General features: G+C 45.9%; 1 protein-coding gene across 3 annotated transcripts in view; it reads left to right on the plus strand.

The window, feature by feature from the left end:
- Positions 1-10,310, plus strand: part of ITPR2 (inositol 1,4,5-trisphosphate receptor type 2) — a 269,515-nt gene extending 259,205 nt beyond the window's left edge. For all 3 annotated transcript variants that reach the window (XM_075113616.1, XM_075113625.1, XM_075113634.1), the window contains 2 exons: positions 8,203-8,364; positions 9,594-10,310. In XM_075113616.1, the coding sequence (XP_074969717.1) occupies positions 8,203-8,364; positions 9,594-9,680 (249 nt within the window). In that variant the 3' untranslated portion in view covers positions 9,681-10,310. The remainder of the gene's footprint in view (positions 1-8,202; positions 8,365-9,593) is intronic.
- Positions 10,311-14,057: the final 3,747 nt, after the last annotated feature.

Below are 14,057 nucleotides of genomic sequence, written 5' to 3' on the forward strand. Positions count from 1 at the left end.
AAGAAAAAAAAGTAAGCCAAGAACATTTATTTTCTAATCTCTGTACCAGATGTTGTTTCGTTATGCACAAGATCCAGGGATTGTATCAGAAATAATTTAATTATTTTAAACTAATAATCTGAAGTGTTTTTCCTAAAGCATGTGCCGTAACCACTAACAACATAAAAACATAGGAATGTGGAAAAATAAACTTGTGTTTTGCACAAATCTATAATTATATCTATTTTAAGGGCACAAATATTAAGCCCCAAATCCTCGCTTCAGATGGTAGTGTTGGGATTCTTGAAGTTTTGCAGAGGAGAATATAAACTCTCAGGGTTATGATAGAGATAAGGTGGCAGAGAGTGATTGAAACAGCGGAAGAAATCAACAGTTGAGAAATGAATGTGTGCTGCAGGGAAGGGAAGACGCAAGAAGCAAACGTGGCTTCAAGGAGAGTAGTGCTGGGGCGGGATACAAGCTCCGGCCGTCCAAGCACCCAGAAGTTGCACCATGCAACTGTTGTGAGTCCCCGTCCGGCTGCAGTCCTTGCACACCTGCAGGTCCCCCGGGTTCCCACCTGGAGGGTAGTTGGAAGGTGCAGTCTCAGTGCGCTGGCGACAAAGCTGCTTAGTTCCGTTTCTGCTTCCCACCTTCTGGGGTGAAGTTGCTTGGGGCTGAAGCAGGATCACTTCCCTCGACGTGCTGACTGCGCTCTTGCTGATGCAGCCCAGGTCGTGGTTGGCCTTCTTCACTGTAAGGGCACGCTGCTGACTCATGTACTTTGTATTTGCATATGGTTTTGCCCGCAACAATAGTGTGAGATCACATTCAAACCTATGGTCTCGACTGTAAAAAATTATTTTCATAATCATTTCCATTGCTTGGAGGTAAATGCCAAGTCCTGTAGGTGTGTTCGATAAGCAGAAATTTTGGGGTGTTTGTTCTTGGAAAAGCAGGGTCCTTTACACAGTTTCAAGCTGAGTATCGAAACTGCTGCGTACAGCATCAGAGAATATTCTTTGCAATTTGAGGTTTATTATCGTTCCTCGCCATATTTTTTTCAGGGATATCACAAGTGGGAATGCTGATACTGAAACACTGAGACATTTATAACTGACTGGCCTGGGTATCAGTCTTGAAGAACTCACCATTATTCAGAATTACGGTGATATATTCTGTTGCAGCCATCAAAAACATTCAGCCAAGTTAAAATGAAAGTAAATGCATCAATGACGCTGCTAAAGCAGACGGTGGGTCTGTGTTGTGGTTCCAACCTTCTTTCAGGGGAAACAGATTTCTACCTTTTTCCATAGTTGTGGAACCTGTAACATGTATCAGTCCAGTATAGACCGAGCCAGACATATAAGTTTTCTTGTGGCATAAATATTTATCTGTAATTGCCAAGGTTTATTTTTATTTTCCTTTCATTACTGTTGTGAATGCATATAGATGCATAACAATTCCTAATTTCCCTCCCTATATTCTTGTACAGCTCAGATTGCTTATCAAATGCAGTCTTAACATTAAAGTGTCAAACAGGATTTGCAGAAAGCTATTTGGGTTTGTAGTTTAGGATGAACGTTTATCAAATTGTGGATTAGCTGAATCATGCACTGAACCAAATTATTATTGTCTGTGATTAAATCACAAAGTGGCTATTGCCCTGTGTCATCTAAAGCACAAGATAGTTTAAATCTTTAAAATCCCTTTTTAAGGTGTCTATAGGAGCTACATAACTACAGACTTTTAGGACCAGACTCTGTCCCTAGGCAGAAAAGTAATAGCTTTCAAAAGGTCTTTTGGACTGATCACTCTCTGCTTATACGGGCAACAGATCTGGGAAGGGAATGGATGGACTTATTTACATTTCAGACATACAGAATAATTTCTCAGTAAATAGATCTCTTTGTACCCGGTGCTAAAGTATTTATTCAAGGTGCTGGCTCAAAAAGGGGGAGTGAATGGCCTGTAAGTTCTTGTGCCTGACAGGACACGAGCTGCCTGCTGAAGAGCAGCAATGCCAACTGTTTGTTTGCCTCCACGCTGAGGCACAGGTCCTGGGGCACAACTGAGCTGCAGAGGGTGAAGCTGTGCCGTGCTTCCCAGCAGTGCCACTCCTCGGGCCTGGCGGCCACTGGGTAACAAGCAGTGACTCCCCGCAACGCCAGTGCAGCAGAGTTTTACAGCCCCAATGGGCACTTGGGAGGCTACAGTCTCTCTAAAGCTATGTGGGGCTTTTGCCAGGCTGCCACGGTGGATGCTGTTCATTGTGTACCAAGGAACATGTGTTGTAGGGTGGGATGCCACGAACCGCCCAATGCAGCACACCGAGGCAGTGGTAGCAAACCGCCATGGCCATGGCCATGCTCCTCTTCTGCACCCTTCAGTGCCCATCTAGCTGAGGAGCTCAGAGGGCTTTAAGCATACTCGTTTTCTCAGCCTCGTTATTACGTTATTACAAATAACCCTCCAGAGGGCCATCTCACTTGCCTCACTGAGTCACCAAGGAGCAAACGATCTGTGCCAGACGGGAACAGTGGGCTGGGGATGCGGAGGCCCGTCTCCTGCTCTGATGCATGCAGCTGGGGAGGTCACAACCCAGGAGGAGTCATGAGCAGTCACCACCGCTTTTCTTTTCAAATAGATAGGAGGGAAGTCCTGAAACGGCTTGTTTTCATGTTGCAACAAGGGGTCACGGGGTAGAAAGGGCTAAGAGTCACTGCTTTAGAGTCTGCTGGAGAAATGAAAGTCTGGTACAGCTGACGGTGGCATGGCACTCTGAGCCCGTGGCAGTGGCACCAGCAGAAAGTATGCATTAAGCCTAAAGTTGTCTTCACTCCTCTGCTTCACCCCCCTTGTCCTACTCTTTGACCTATTTTCTCTCATTGTTATCTAGTAATCTATTTTTTAAAGGCTCAGCCCAGTGTTTCCTGCTGGTTGCAGCTGATCCATCTCACTGCTAGCCTGTGAAACCAGCACCTCCTAAAGAAACGTGCCTCTGCCAATTACTCTGGAGGCATGGATTCAGCTCAGCATGAGAGCTTGATTGAAGCCAGTTGGCTGTGCCAACAGGACAGGGATGGCTCGGGAGAGACTTTTTACAAAGTGTAGAAACTCTAAACAAATTTCTTCAGTCCTTTCTCCATCCGTACTCAACCGAAGCTAGCCAAGTCAGAAAAATGGCAATGTTTTGCTGAAGGGAGGACTTAGCCTCTAGCTCTGCCCTTCCCCTGGAAAGCCCACAGAAAGGAAAGAGAAAGTTTCATAGAAAACTCCAGGAGGCAAACTCCACATAGACTTTTGCTCTGAGCATGCCTCTCTGAGAAGAAGGGTTTGAGGTTTCTCAGAAAATGCAAGTAGCAAATCCTCTAAGCCCTGTGATTTCTCAGGTGTGTGCCCTCACCGTTGGCACCTCGCAGCTAGGTGTACCCAGAGTACCTTGCAGAGAGGCGTTTGCCCTAGGTGAACTGTGATTCCCACTGGAGTCCTGCCAGCTGAGGGGGGAGGACGAAGGGAGAGAGCGTGCTGGATCACAACATGAAATGTCTGCTCTGCTCATGTGCAGTCTCTTTGGCCGGCAGCCTTTTGGCTAGCCCCACCTGCCTTTTTCCTTTTTTTTCTTTTTTTTTTTTTTCCCCCCCTCCGGCTGAACTGACAGAGAGGAGGCTGCAGCTCCTTTCTGTCCCTGCAGCCTTCCTGTCTGGCTGACTCTCTGCCCTGGACACAGATGTATACTTAAATATGAATTCTGCAAGGCACACGTTACACTTGCAGAGGGAGTGTGGAGCGGGAAGATGCTGTGATCCGTAGGTGGGCTGCTGCGGTTGGGCTGCTATCCTGTGCAAGAACGAAATAACAGTAACAATATACTGCATTCAGCCCCAGTTGTTTAGAAATAAGGTTTCAGTACATTTTAACAATTAATTCTGTGTCCAGGAGGCTGCTTCATTTTTAAACATACCTCACCCTTTCCAAGCTCATTTCTGCTTCAGTTATGTCACCTCTCGCTAATCTGGTGGCTGTTGATTGAGTCCTCTGACAGCTGTTTGCAGAGGTTTGCCCTGCTCCGTGCCAGCAGCCTACCTCCCTCGTCCAAATTGCCGCTCGGTTTCAGGCCGGTTCAAAATGTCTGAGCAACCTCTATCCTGGGCAAAATGGTTGGATTTCTAAGAGTAATAGCTAAGGCGTGACAGCTAACACCCGGCAAAATCCCATCCCTCCACCAGTCAAATAAGGGGAAGCAGGAGCTCACCGGCAGCGTAGTGGAGGCTTGTTACAGCTTTAACCTGTGTTAGTTGGTCAAGGTGAACCCTCAGCTGAGCCCATAGCATTTAAGTCCCAGAACAAATGTTTGGGATTGTACAAGCATGTTAACTACCTCCAGTTAATTGGCAAGCAATTAACTTGAAGTAAAAATAGTTTTCCCATAGCTGAGCAGTCACAGAGTGCCTGTCCCCCCGTGAACACTTACAGATCACTAAAGTTTTCGGCAGAGGAGCCTTGTCCAATTTGCCGTCTGGATCCTGGCAGGTTTGTGATCAAGTTTTTTGTCCCCAGCAGCAATTGCTGTTTGTTTGTGGTATAGACTCAGCAAATAGGGCTGTCCGCCAGAGCTAATTTTCATGCTGTCCTTTAATAAAGTTCTGCAGTTCATAATGCAATCAAAAAGTAAGATAATATTGACTGGCAAAAGCATGCAGTTGAGCAAGGGAACATACCTACTGTGTGCACTATAATGGAACTATCGGTGAAAGCTAGATAAGTATCTTTAACTTAAAGACAGGTTGGCAGGCTAGAATGTGTTTCCTACTGACCTTCTGAATTTTGAATCTTTCTGATACTTTGCATGACCAATATACACAGCTGGACGGGATTTCATTAAAGGTATATGCAGCTGAGAACCAAGAAGCAAAGTCCTGCCTGCACCCGACACAGCACATGGGACTACCAAGCTATGGTCAGCTGTTTGAACTGTTGCCCCTCTGCTGCTAGGAAAAGCTATAGAAGTCAGTAGCATCTTTTCATGAGATCTCCCGTCCATGTAAACCCATCAGCTTCTCTTAGAACTTGGATCAAGTCCTTGCTTGATCCTGCACATTTTGGCAAAAAAGATGCCCGGATTTTCTTGGTCTGTAGCTAAAGCACAACTGGGTTTCTGTCTTGGGAGAGATTATCACAGCATTGCTGGAAAGGCAAAGCTGGGCACACGCTGATGAGCAGAGTCTGTCATTGAGTTCCCGTGCTTCTGGGGCTCTTGGTGGCTGAGATGGGCTGCCACATGGTTCAGAGTGGTTCCCGCTGAAGAACCACCATCAGTACCGCAGCGTCGTGTGGCAACAGACGAGGTCCTGTGTGCTCTGTCCATGTCTTCGCCTGCTCCTGGTCATCCCTCTTCCCAGAAAGTCTAATGTTGTGCTGAGGAGGAGGGAAGCAGGTGACACTGGGAGCCTCAAGAGAGGCAAGCCCACTGAGCTGGGACATCTGGCATGCACACGGATTTGTGTGGTGCTCTGGATGCTGCAGTGCGGTGGAGGGTCAGTCCACAGAAGTCTTTCCAAGGCAGTTGGTGGTCTCTGCCTTGCATCTCGGAGAAGTGAGGGAGTGGCAGGTGGAAAACAAAACTAGCAAAGTGCATTTCACAGTCCTGGCAGCAATACTCTTCAAACATAAGAACTGCAGTGATGGAGTCTCAGATTGCTCTCCCTGTGCAGCCTGGCTTTGGAAACTTTGGTGTTATGGTAAGCCTTGCCAAAAAGGGCTCCTAGCCCCTCAGCTGGCTCCCATGACCGTGTGGCCCTGTGTTTGGTATCTTCAGGTGCTTCAAGCAAGAGGAGCTGTAATGGGTGCAGATACTAGAGCTTTCCAGGAACTGTTCAAATACAAGCGCAGCTCTGTTCACTGTAGCTCCTTTGAATTCACTTTCTGTGCCTGTAGTGGCAGACAAATTTGCTGGCAAACATTTTGCAAAAAAAAAAGGCATTGATCCAGAAAGGCACTGTGCACAAACTAAGCTTAGTATAAATGAGTGCACCTGTGCTTAACGCTAAGCACGTGATGAATTCTCTGCTAGATCCTAGCCAAAATAAATTTAAAATAAATATCGGAGCGTACTCATAGAAAATGAATGTTGGTCTTGTAAGCAGAAACGTATGCAGCAGAAATAGGAGTCTGCTGCTCCGTGCGTCCACTGGGGATATCCAGCAGGGAGAGTCACGTGAGCTCCTTTCGAGCTCACCAGTGGAGCTGGTGAAAACAGGTTTTGATTGGAATGAGTTATGACCCATTGAAAATGGCATCATGCGTAACCACAGTAAATTGTCATAATGAGATCACGAGGCTCAAAAAAGTGGGCAGCAAGGAAGGAGGCCTCATTCCACCAGCGCACACGGCTGACTGAGCCCTGGGCTGTAGAATGTAATGGAGGGTCTTCGTCCCTGAACATCTTGTCATTTTAGTGACAGGACCAGAGGTTGCACAGCCAGACAAAAACTCAGTAGAAGTTTTGAGTTAAAAAACAGAAAACAAGCCAAAATTCTTATGGCTTTGCATTTAGTCTTATCCAGGGTAACACAGGGGACCGGGCTAACACAAATAGTGGAAAAACATGAATACCGTAAGTGCTTCCATGCGTACTGAGGGTTAGCTTGGTTGTTTCTAGACCATGCTGCTGTAGGAGGGGAGGGTTTGGTGATCAGGGCAGAGTACTACATAGATGAAAGCAACTCTCTCTGGAAGCATGATAAAGCCGTATTCACTTGATGTGTCCCTGGGCTCATAGCTCTGCCAGGCCAGCCCGTGTAGAACCTGCTCACGTACAGCTGCCCTGGGCTGCCCAGCTATAAATACTGCAGAATCATTGGTGGCATTTGTATTTTCATGGTGAGGCAAAGCCTGAGACTACAGTAAGTTCAATGCACTTAAAACCTTACTAGATACCAAGCCCTGACAACTTAAGTAGCACAGTTCTTGCCTGCCATGAGTCTTGTAGGTGGACTTCTGGAAAGAACTCCTTTCCTTTGCTCCTCTCCTCCTCTCCTCTTTTCTTCCTTTTCTTTTCGATACAGTGCTATTTGTGTGGGGCCATTCACAGTGCAGGAGTCTGGAAGAAACACGCTCCAGCTCATTCTGTTTCTCTTCTAAAGTTGTCAAGTGCATGTGTCCGTAGAGGCCCGTTGCAAAACACCATGCATATGATCTAACCACATCCTCCCACTTCCCCCAAGGTGGAGGGCAGAGATGCATTGATGTAACCCATCGCCAGCTACAGGACCTGTTTCCCTTGTCTCATGCCTTAAGGCAAACCAGGTTGCTTGCCACATGGTTGCCACTCCTCCTAGGCTTGCACCCTCCAGCCTCCTCTGTCTGTTACGCTTCGCACACAATTATCTGTGCCCCTGAGCCATGGAGACAATTCAGGCTCATACTGATACACAGCATCTTCCTGACTTGTATCATCTGTTTACAGTATTTTTATGATGATTCAGTTCATAGCCTGAGTCCATGAACAGAGGGACACCCAACTGAGTGCTATTCTATGCAGTGCTTGGTCCTTAACAGGTTAGCCCTCGGCCATGGGGTTGCGCTTACATTTGCCTAAGGTGTATAATCTGAATAGCATGCTGAAGTCTAAGCCATTCCCAGGACCCCAAATCTTCTGTTATGGGCGCCTGAACTCAATCCAGGGTCCCTCTGCTCTTGCAGTAGGCACACTCCAGGCCAGTCTGGAGAGGACTCTGGCTTATCTTGTTTTCCTGATGTTGGCTCACTGACATTGCTGCAAGGACAGCCAAAATAGATGGAGGCCAGCCAAGCTGAAGAGACAGTGGGGAAATGTGTCCCTGCATACACTTAAGAGCAAAGCGCGGGGAGCACTCAGGCTTTCCTTGTGCTACTGTACCAGAGAAGTCTGCCCAGAGCTGACCCAGTGGGCGTTTCTGCATGCCAGAGCCACGGATGAATGTGCCGACACTGCCCACGCTGCAATACAGGTGCAGCTGTGAGGAACCAAGATTTTGCAGTTGGTGCCTTCTTTGTAGCTAAGGAGAACCAAGAATAAAAGTGCTTGTGTTAAATAATTTCTGAATTTACTGCTTCTTAAGGTCACTTGCTGTGTGTCATCCGGCAAGTAGAAGTCCTTCTGAGTTTTCTTTCTCCAGTCTCAGCTTGGTAGCACTGCATAAACCCCTACTAACATTACTAATTTTTCTAATACCCATGTAGGACAAGAATTTGGACTGGTTCCCCCGGATGAGAGCCATGTCCCTGGTTAGCAATGAAGGCGACAATGAGCAAAATGAAATTAGGAACCTGCAAGAGAGGCTGGAGTCAACGATGAGCCTTGTAAAACAGCTTTCCAGTCAGCTTGCTGAGCTCAAGGAACAGGTAAGTGTCCTGTAGTGGGTAGCAACCTGAGCGGGTGTGGGTGAACATGCTACCTTTCTTCAGGTCACAGTCAGGACAGTGTTACAAAAGAGACTTTTGTCTTAGAAAGGTTTCATCTTTCCTTCCAGTAAGCTTTCTGAGTAGATACACTGATATGGGCTTGGAATGAAATTGTACTTCATTAGCAACAGCAAAGAACAGGTAAGGAGAAAAGCCGAGGGGGAATTAGTTATGAAATCCTCCCAGTGAGTGTGCGAGGACAGAGGGAAAACTGCAGGAGCGATGACAGGCTCTGCATAACCCAGCAATAAAAAAGGCGTAGCATGAGAAATAGCTGCGTACTGATGGGAATCAGTAGAAAAGCTTTCTGAATCTGACACTTGGATTTTTTTCCCCCCACTAAGAATATCAACAGTGCTGTTGCAAAAACAATTTGCTGAGCCTGTTGCTTTGCTTGTGCCACCCTTGTCTTTGCGCTCCTCCTGCAGCTCCCCCTTCTCTCCTGTATGGAGCACGAGCTGCTGGCCTCCCTTAAAGCCCTGCTCCTGCCTAAACCACACTACATGTTTTCTCCCACTTCAGTATCAAAAGGCCAGCTCCTTTTTTGCTGCAGATGCTGGTCACCTCTGGTTTGCTCATTACAGTTTCAGAAAATCGTCTTTGTGTTTTCTTTATGGGAAGCACTTCAGTGGCATCAGCAGAGTTACCTAATTATCCCTCTTCAAATCCCTCTTTAAAACTCCTTTTCCCCGTTAAAAACTCGACAAAGGTTTAGGCTGGATGTGATGAGACCCTTGCTTATTGTGCTTACCCATACTGTCCTGGTGGTTTTTTCGTCCTCCCCTGGCTGAATCTGTTCTCTCCTGGCTTAAATTTAAACTCTCTGGGGCTGGGACCATCTTTTAATTCCATGATTGTACAGCACCAAGTGCAAATGCTGACCCTCTGCAGGGCTACACAATGTGACAGCAGCACAAATAATGCGCTCTAAGACCTGCTGCTGGAGAAGAATAATGTACAAATCAGAATAAAATGTCCATACTTTGCAGGGAACAGACCTCCCACTTCAAAGGCATCTCTTGTAATTTTCAATGCTGACGAAAAGAATTCCACTCCCTGTTGTTTTGCTTATATGTATGTTGCTCTGTGAGTGCTAAATAATAGTAAAAAGAAAAAAAAAAAAAAAGAAAAAAAATCTCAACTCATCTCTCTCTGCCTTTCCACCTTAGATGACAGAACAAAGAAAAAATAAGCAGAGGCTGGGCTTTCTTGGATCAAACACACCCCATGTGAATCATCACATGCCACCACCCTGATACCACGGGGAGAAGCCGTGACTAGCCTTTCATCAGTATTCCTGCTTTATTATAGAATAAAAAGCTGAGATTGAGAGGAGTGAACAGTGCCTATTGTTACAAAGTTAAAAACAACCAAGTGCCAAGATGTTAAGTGGTTTAGCTCTGGGAACAATTTGTAGCTGTTTTTCGTGGTTGAAAGGGACCACAACCTAGAATGCGAGAGATACAAGGGAGCTCGTTTGTATTCATTCACGGGGCCGGCTCAGCTGCGTTTGCACTCTGCAACTTGATGGCTTCGGTGGTCGCTGCCGTGCGCAGCGGAGGTCGGGGCAGCGTTTGGCCGCATCCTTAGAGCTGCCTTCAGACTTCTCCCTAAAGCGCTGGGATAACCAAGATGAGCAGAAGAAGGAGAAATGTTTATTGACGCAAATACAACAGCCTGGTTCGGAATCAATAGAAGTCGTTTCTGGCTGATTTGCCAAATAGCAACATTAGTCATATTTGCTTGGCATTTACTATTTTTTAATTACCATAAATATGTCAGTTGGGTGAGCAATAATGTTGCTTCAAGTAACTTCTACTAGGAGGGAAAGGGGAGAAACCTCAAAAGACTTTAAAAAAAAAAAAAAAAAGAAAAAAATTTAAAAAGAGCTGCAAAGAGAAACATTAACGCTTTTGAATTTTAGCTGTCACCATGCAATTTCTTATTTATAACATGGAGCACAATGGATCTACAGCTGTGGGAATGTTATGCACATAACACTGACAACGTAACTGGAAGTGATTTCTTTCTCCTGGCTTCAGATGTTCTCGATTAATGTGGCCGTGAGATTTCACATACTGAAGAGTTAAACTGTGTTTTAAATTCAAGTTCCAATGGAGGATTCAGGAAAAAAAAAAATACCTGTAGTTTAAAGCCTGTATGGGATTATTTTTAAAAAAAAAAGCTTAGAAATGTCTTTCTGTATGGAGCTGTAATGGTGTCATTACATTCCATAAACTCATCTTCAGCAAGAGTTGACTTGAGTAAATAAGCACCGTATTCTGCCAGCTTTCTTCTGAGCTAAAGATCACGGGCCTTTGCCTGCCCTTCCTGCTTTCAGGGGCTTGCAGGAGTGGCCTGGCTGGTGGGGGACGGGGGGCAACGCCGGAGGAGTTCCTTCCAGCTCTAGGCTCTACAAAAGGCAGCAGCCGAGACAGCCGTGCAGGTTTCTGCTGTGTCCTATATTTCTTGGGATGGCTTTAAAAGAAAAGTTGCAGGTTTTCCACAGAGCCCCAGAGGGCTCTTCTGTCTTTTAGGAGAAGATTTTTGGGGCACAAATGAGAGTTGTGGTCCCAGTTCACTTTCGTTTTCAGTGGGTTTTGGGTACCTGATTGTCCTCAGTGCATCTGAAAATACACCTCTGTTACGTGGAGTCAATTTTTAAACCAAACCATTTTTGCAATGATTTTTCCCCCTGTAACATTTCCATTTTGTTATAAAAGCCATTTTGATAAAAGGCGAAAATATTATTGGCTCCACTATCTCTAGTTTCTCCCAGAAGAAACGCAGTCATCTTATTTAAGGCGCAGTTCAAACCAACAGACCTAGAGTGAAGGGAAGGAAAGGGCATTTCCCTCTCTTCGTCCCAAATTCCAACCTGTTCTTGGAAGCTGCCTCTTTTTTTGTGCCAGTGAGGTGGCTGAGATAAAAATAATATACTTTAGGGTCTGATTCTTCTGCTGTTAAAACATTTCCCATTGGCTTCACTTGTGTCCTTCAAAAACACTGTGTGGAAAGCAAAGATTTGTGTATTTTATGGAAAGAAAATATCTTCTTGTTGACTTCCCTTTAGTCCACAGAGCATCCCGCTTGTGAGAGGTGATGGCCATTTCCAAGTTTAGGGTCTATTTTTCCTGTAAGAAATTCTCTCAAATCCAGCCAGTGCTCTGCCTCCACGTGCTAAGGTGAAGAGTAATTGGTGGTGATCAGAAATAGCACAAGGCCACTGAAAGTGAGTGATGGGGGCCTAAATTTTCTACAACTCCTCTGCGGGTGCCAGGCTCGCAGCCTCGCCGCAGCCAGACATCAGCTGCTTCCCAGGCAGAGGGAGTGTGTGGAGGCAATGGGAGCTGGGTTGAGCTGGTCAATAGCTGCGCGTTTGCTTCCAAGACTGGAGTTACCTTTTCCACAACAGCCTGGTCTTTGGAGAGCAGATGTGGCTGTGGCATGGGGAGCTGATGGTGGGAAAGCCGCTAGGTCAAAGCAGAATACAGAAGAGTGTTGGTCTTCAATAAATGACAGGTATTTTAGGAATACACCTTGGAGTGTGCCTTCCCTTCATGCTTACTCTGTATGAGGTTTTGATAGTACTGCTGCAGCTTCACTGTGGTGGTGAAAACCCCTTCTGTAAGCCTCATCTGTCAGCGAGGATGGGGCTTCATGTACCAGTTGGTGTTGGGCACTGAGAGACTTGCAGTGAATTGATTCTGAGAGTCTGCATCAGCCACACACCGTGCAGTAACCAGCCACCAGTGTAACATAAGGCCAGATTTGCCTTTTTGACTAGACCTTTTGTACATCACGAAGCCAAAGGACTTGCACACAAAGTCAGCGGTAAGTTGGTAGAGAATCAGATCCTGCAGATGTATTAATTCAAACTATTTTATGCAGTTCATCAGATCTAGTCACAGCTTCTGTTTCAAGAGCAATTTCCTCTTCCTCACACATAGGCTTGTTAGAGGTATAAAGCACAGTTTAATGGAACGAAGATAAATTAAACGCTCACTATTTATTGGGGGGTTGGCTAATACTGGAAGTGGTTGGCATTTTTCTTGTTTACACTCAGAAAAAGCAAATGAACCACTGCACATCAAGGGAGGTTTCTGCTGTTGGAGCTGGAAAAACTTGAGACTCGATGCATTTGTGCCCTGATCTGGCCTGCAGTTTTGTGCTGCTGGTGCTTTCTCTGTCTCGCACCCCAGATGATGTCCCCAAGGCTCAAGAGCCCAAATACTGCTCTCCAGAAGGGAGAGCTACAATATCAAAGAGCTTACAGATGCTGATTAGCCTTTGCCACGGTGCCTTTCTGCTGTTGATAGCTTCCGAGAGAGACCTCCGTAATCAATAACAGTAGGTGATGCTACTTGCACAGATTGTAAATATATTTCCCTGAGCATTTTGACATTTTTGCTGATTCTGCCAAAGCTTAGGCCCTGCCCTTCAGCTCTCATCCATGTGAGCAATCTGTACACTCACACGTGGTAACTTAAAGAAGAGACTTCTTACGTGAATGATAGTTGCAGGGCCAGAGCCTAAGCCTTAAAGATTGTGAAATATCCCTATCAATGAGTTTAAAACAAAACAAAACAAAAAAAATCATTGTTTTATACATATATTTATATGTATATCTTCGTTTAATGCAGCTGGGGTATCCTCTTCTTAGTCAAGCATCATTTACCTTACCTATTTATATGAAATGATTGCAAAGAAGTTAAAACATCTAAGAGCTTTTAATGCCTTAGAGGGATTTATAATTATAAGCTCCTAGACAGTTAAAATCACCTTAAGCAAATATGTCCATTGCTGCTGAATGTAACTTTTAATAAAGTGTGTCATTTTATATTTGTCTGTCTCACTCATTCTTGGTGCTAGAGGTGCGGGGAAGTGCGTGTTGCTGAACTGAAGACTGCTGGGATATCCAGGCTGGTCGTCTTGCAGACCAGACCAGGTTGTGGGTATGCATCCATTTCTTCTAAGTGACAAAGCAGGTGGCATCATACAGTCCTGAATGGATGGAGGCTGAATCCAGCAATGAAAACAAAGATTAATTTTAATTCAGGGACAAATTGTTCCATTGAGGAGAATGGGCCGGATTGCCACCTTTCCTGAAGGTTGGGTGGCAATTAGGTGTGTAACTTGCTCAAGTGCTTTTGGTTTAGTCCATAACTGGCAGGCTGGAGACAGCCCTGGTTGAAGGTGGGCAGACACAGGGATCATGATGGATGTGAGCGTCACTGGTGGAGAGGAACAGTTTCAAGCCAAACGGCCTCAGGGTTTTCCGCTGGTGCCTAAGGCTTGTTAGCTCTCGCTGCCTCCTCGGGTCTGTCAGGAGGAATCAGCAACTCGCTGCGAGGCTTTGAACATCCTGAGCACCACGTACTGCAGTCAGCAGAAGCGAGGTGACATCCCGTCCTCGTGTTCCTCAGAGGAGCAGCAGGGCAGTCCCACCAGGGCTGTCAGCCGGCCATGCTTGTGAGCAGCAGAGAGCATGTGATGTGCACGCTGGTGTGTGTGTGCATGTAGGGGATCTGTGGCTTCATCAGCCAACGGCCTTTCAAGACAGAATTTCTGGTGGTGCTTAGGAGCCTCTCACTGTCCATCACATGTTCCCAGTGCCAGTCTAAGTCCTTAAT

Source organism: Phalacrocorax aristotelis, chromosome 1, assembly GCF_949628215.1.
Source record: "Phalacrocorax aristotelis chromosome 1, bGulAri2.1, whole genome shotgun sequence".
In the NCBI taxonomy this organism is placed as follows: domain Eukaryota; kingdom Metazoa; phylum Chordata; class Aves; order Suliformes; family Phalacrocoracidae; genus Phalacrocorax; species Phalacrocorax aristotelis.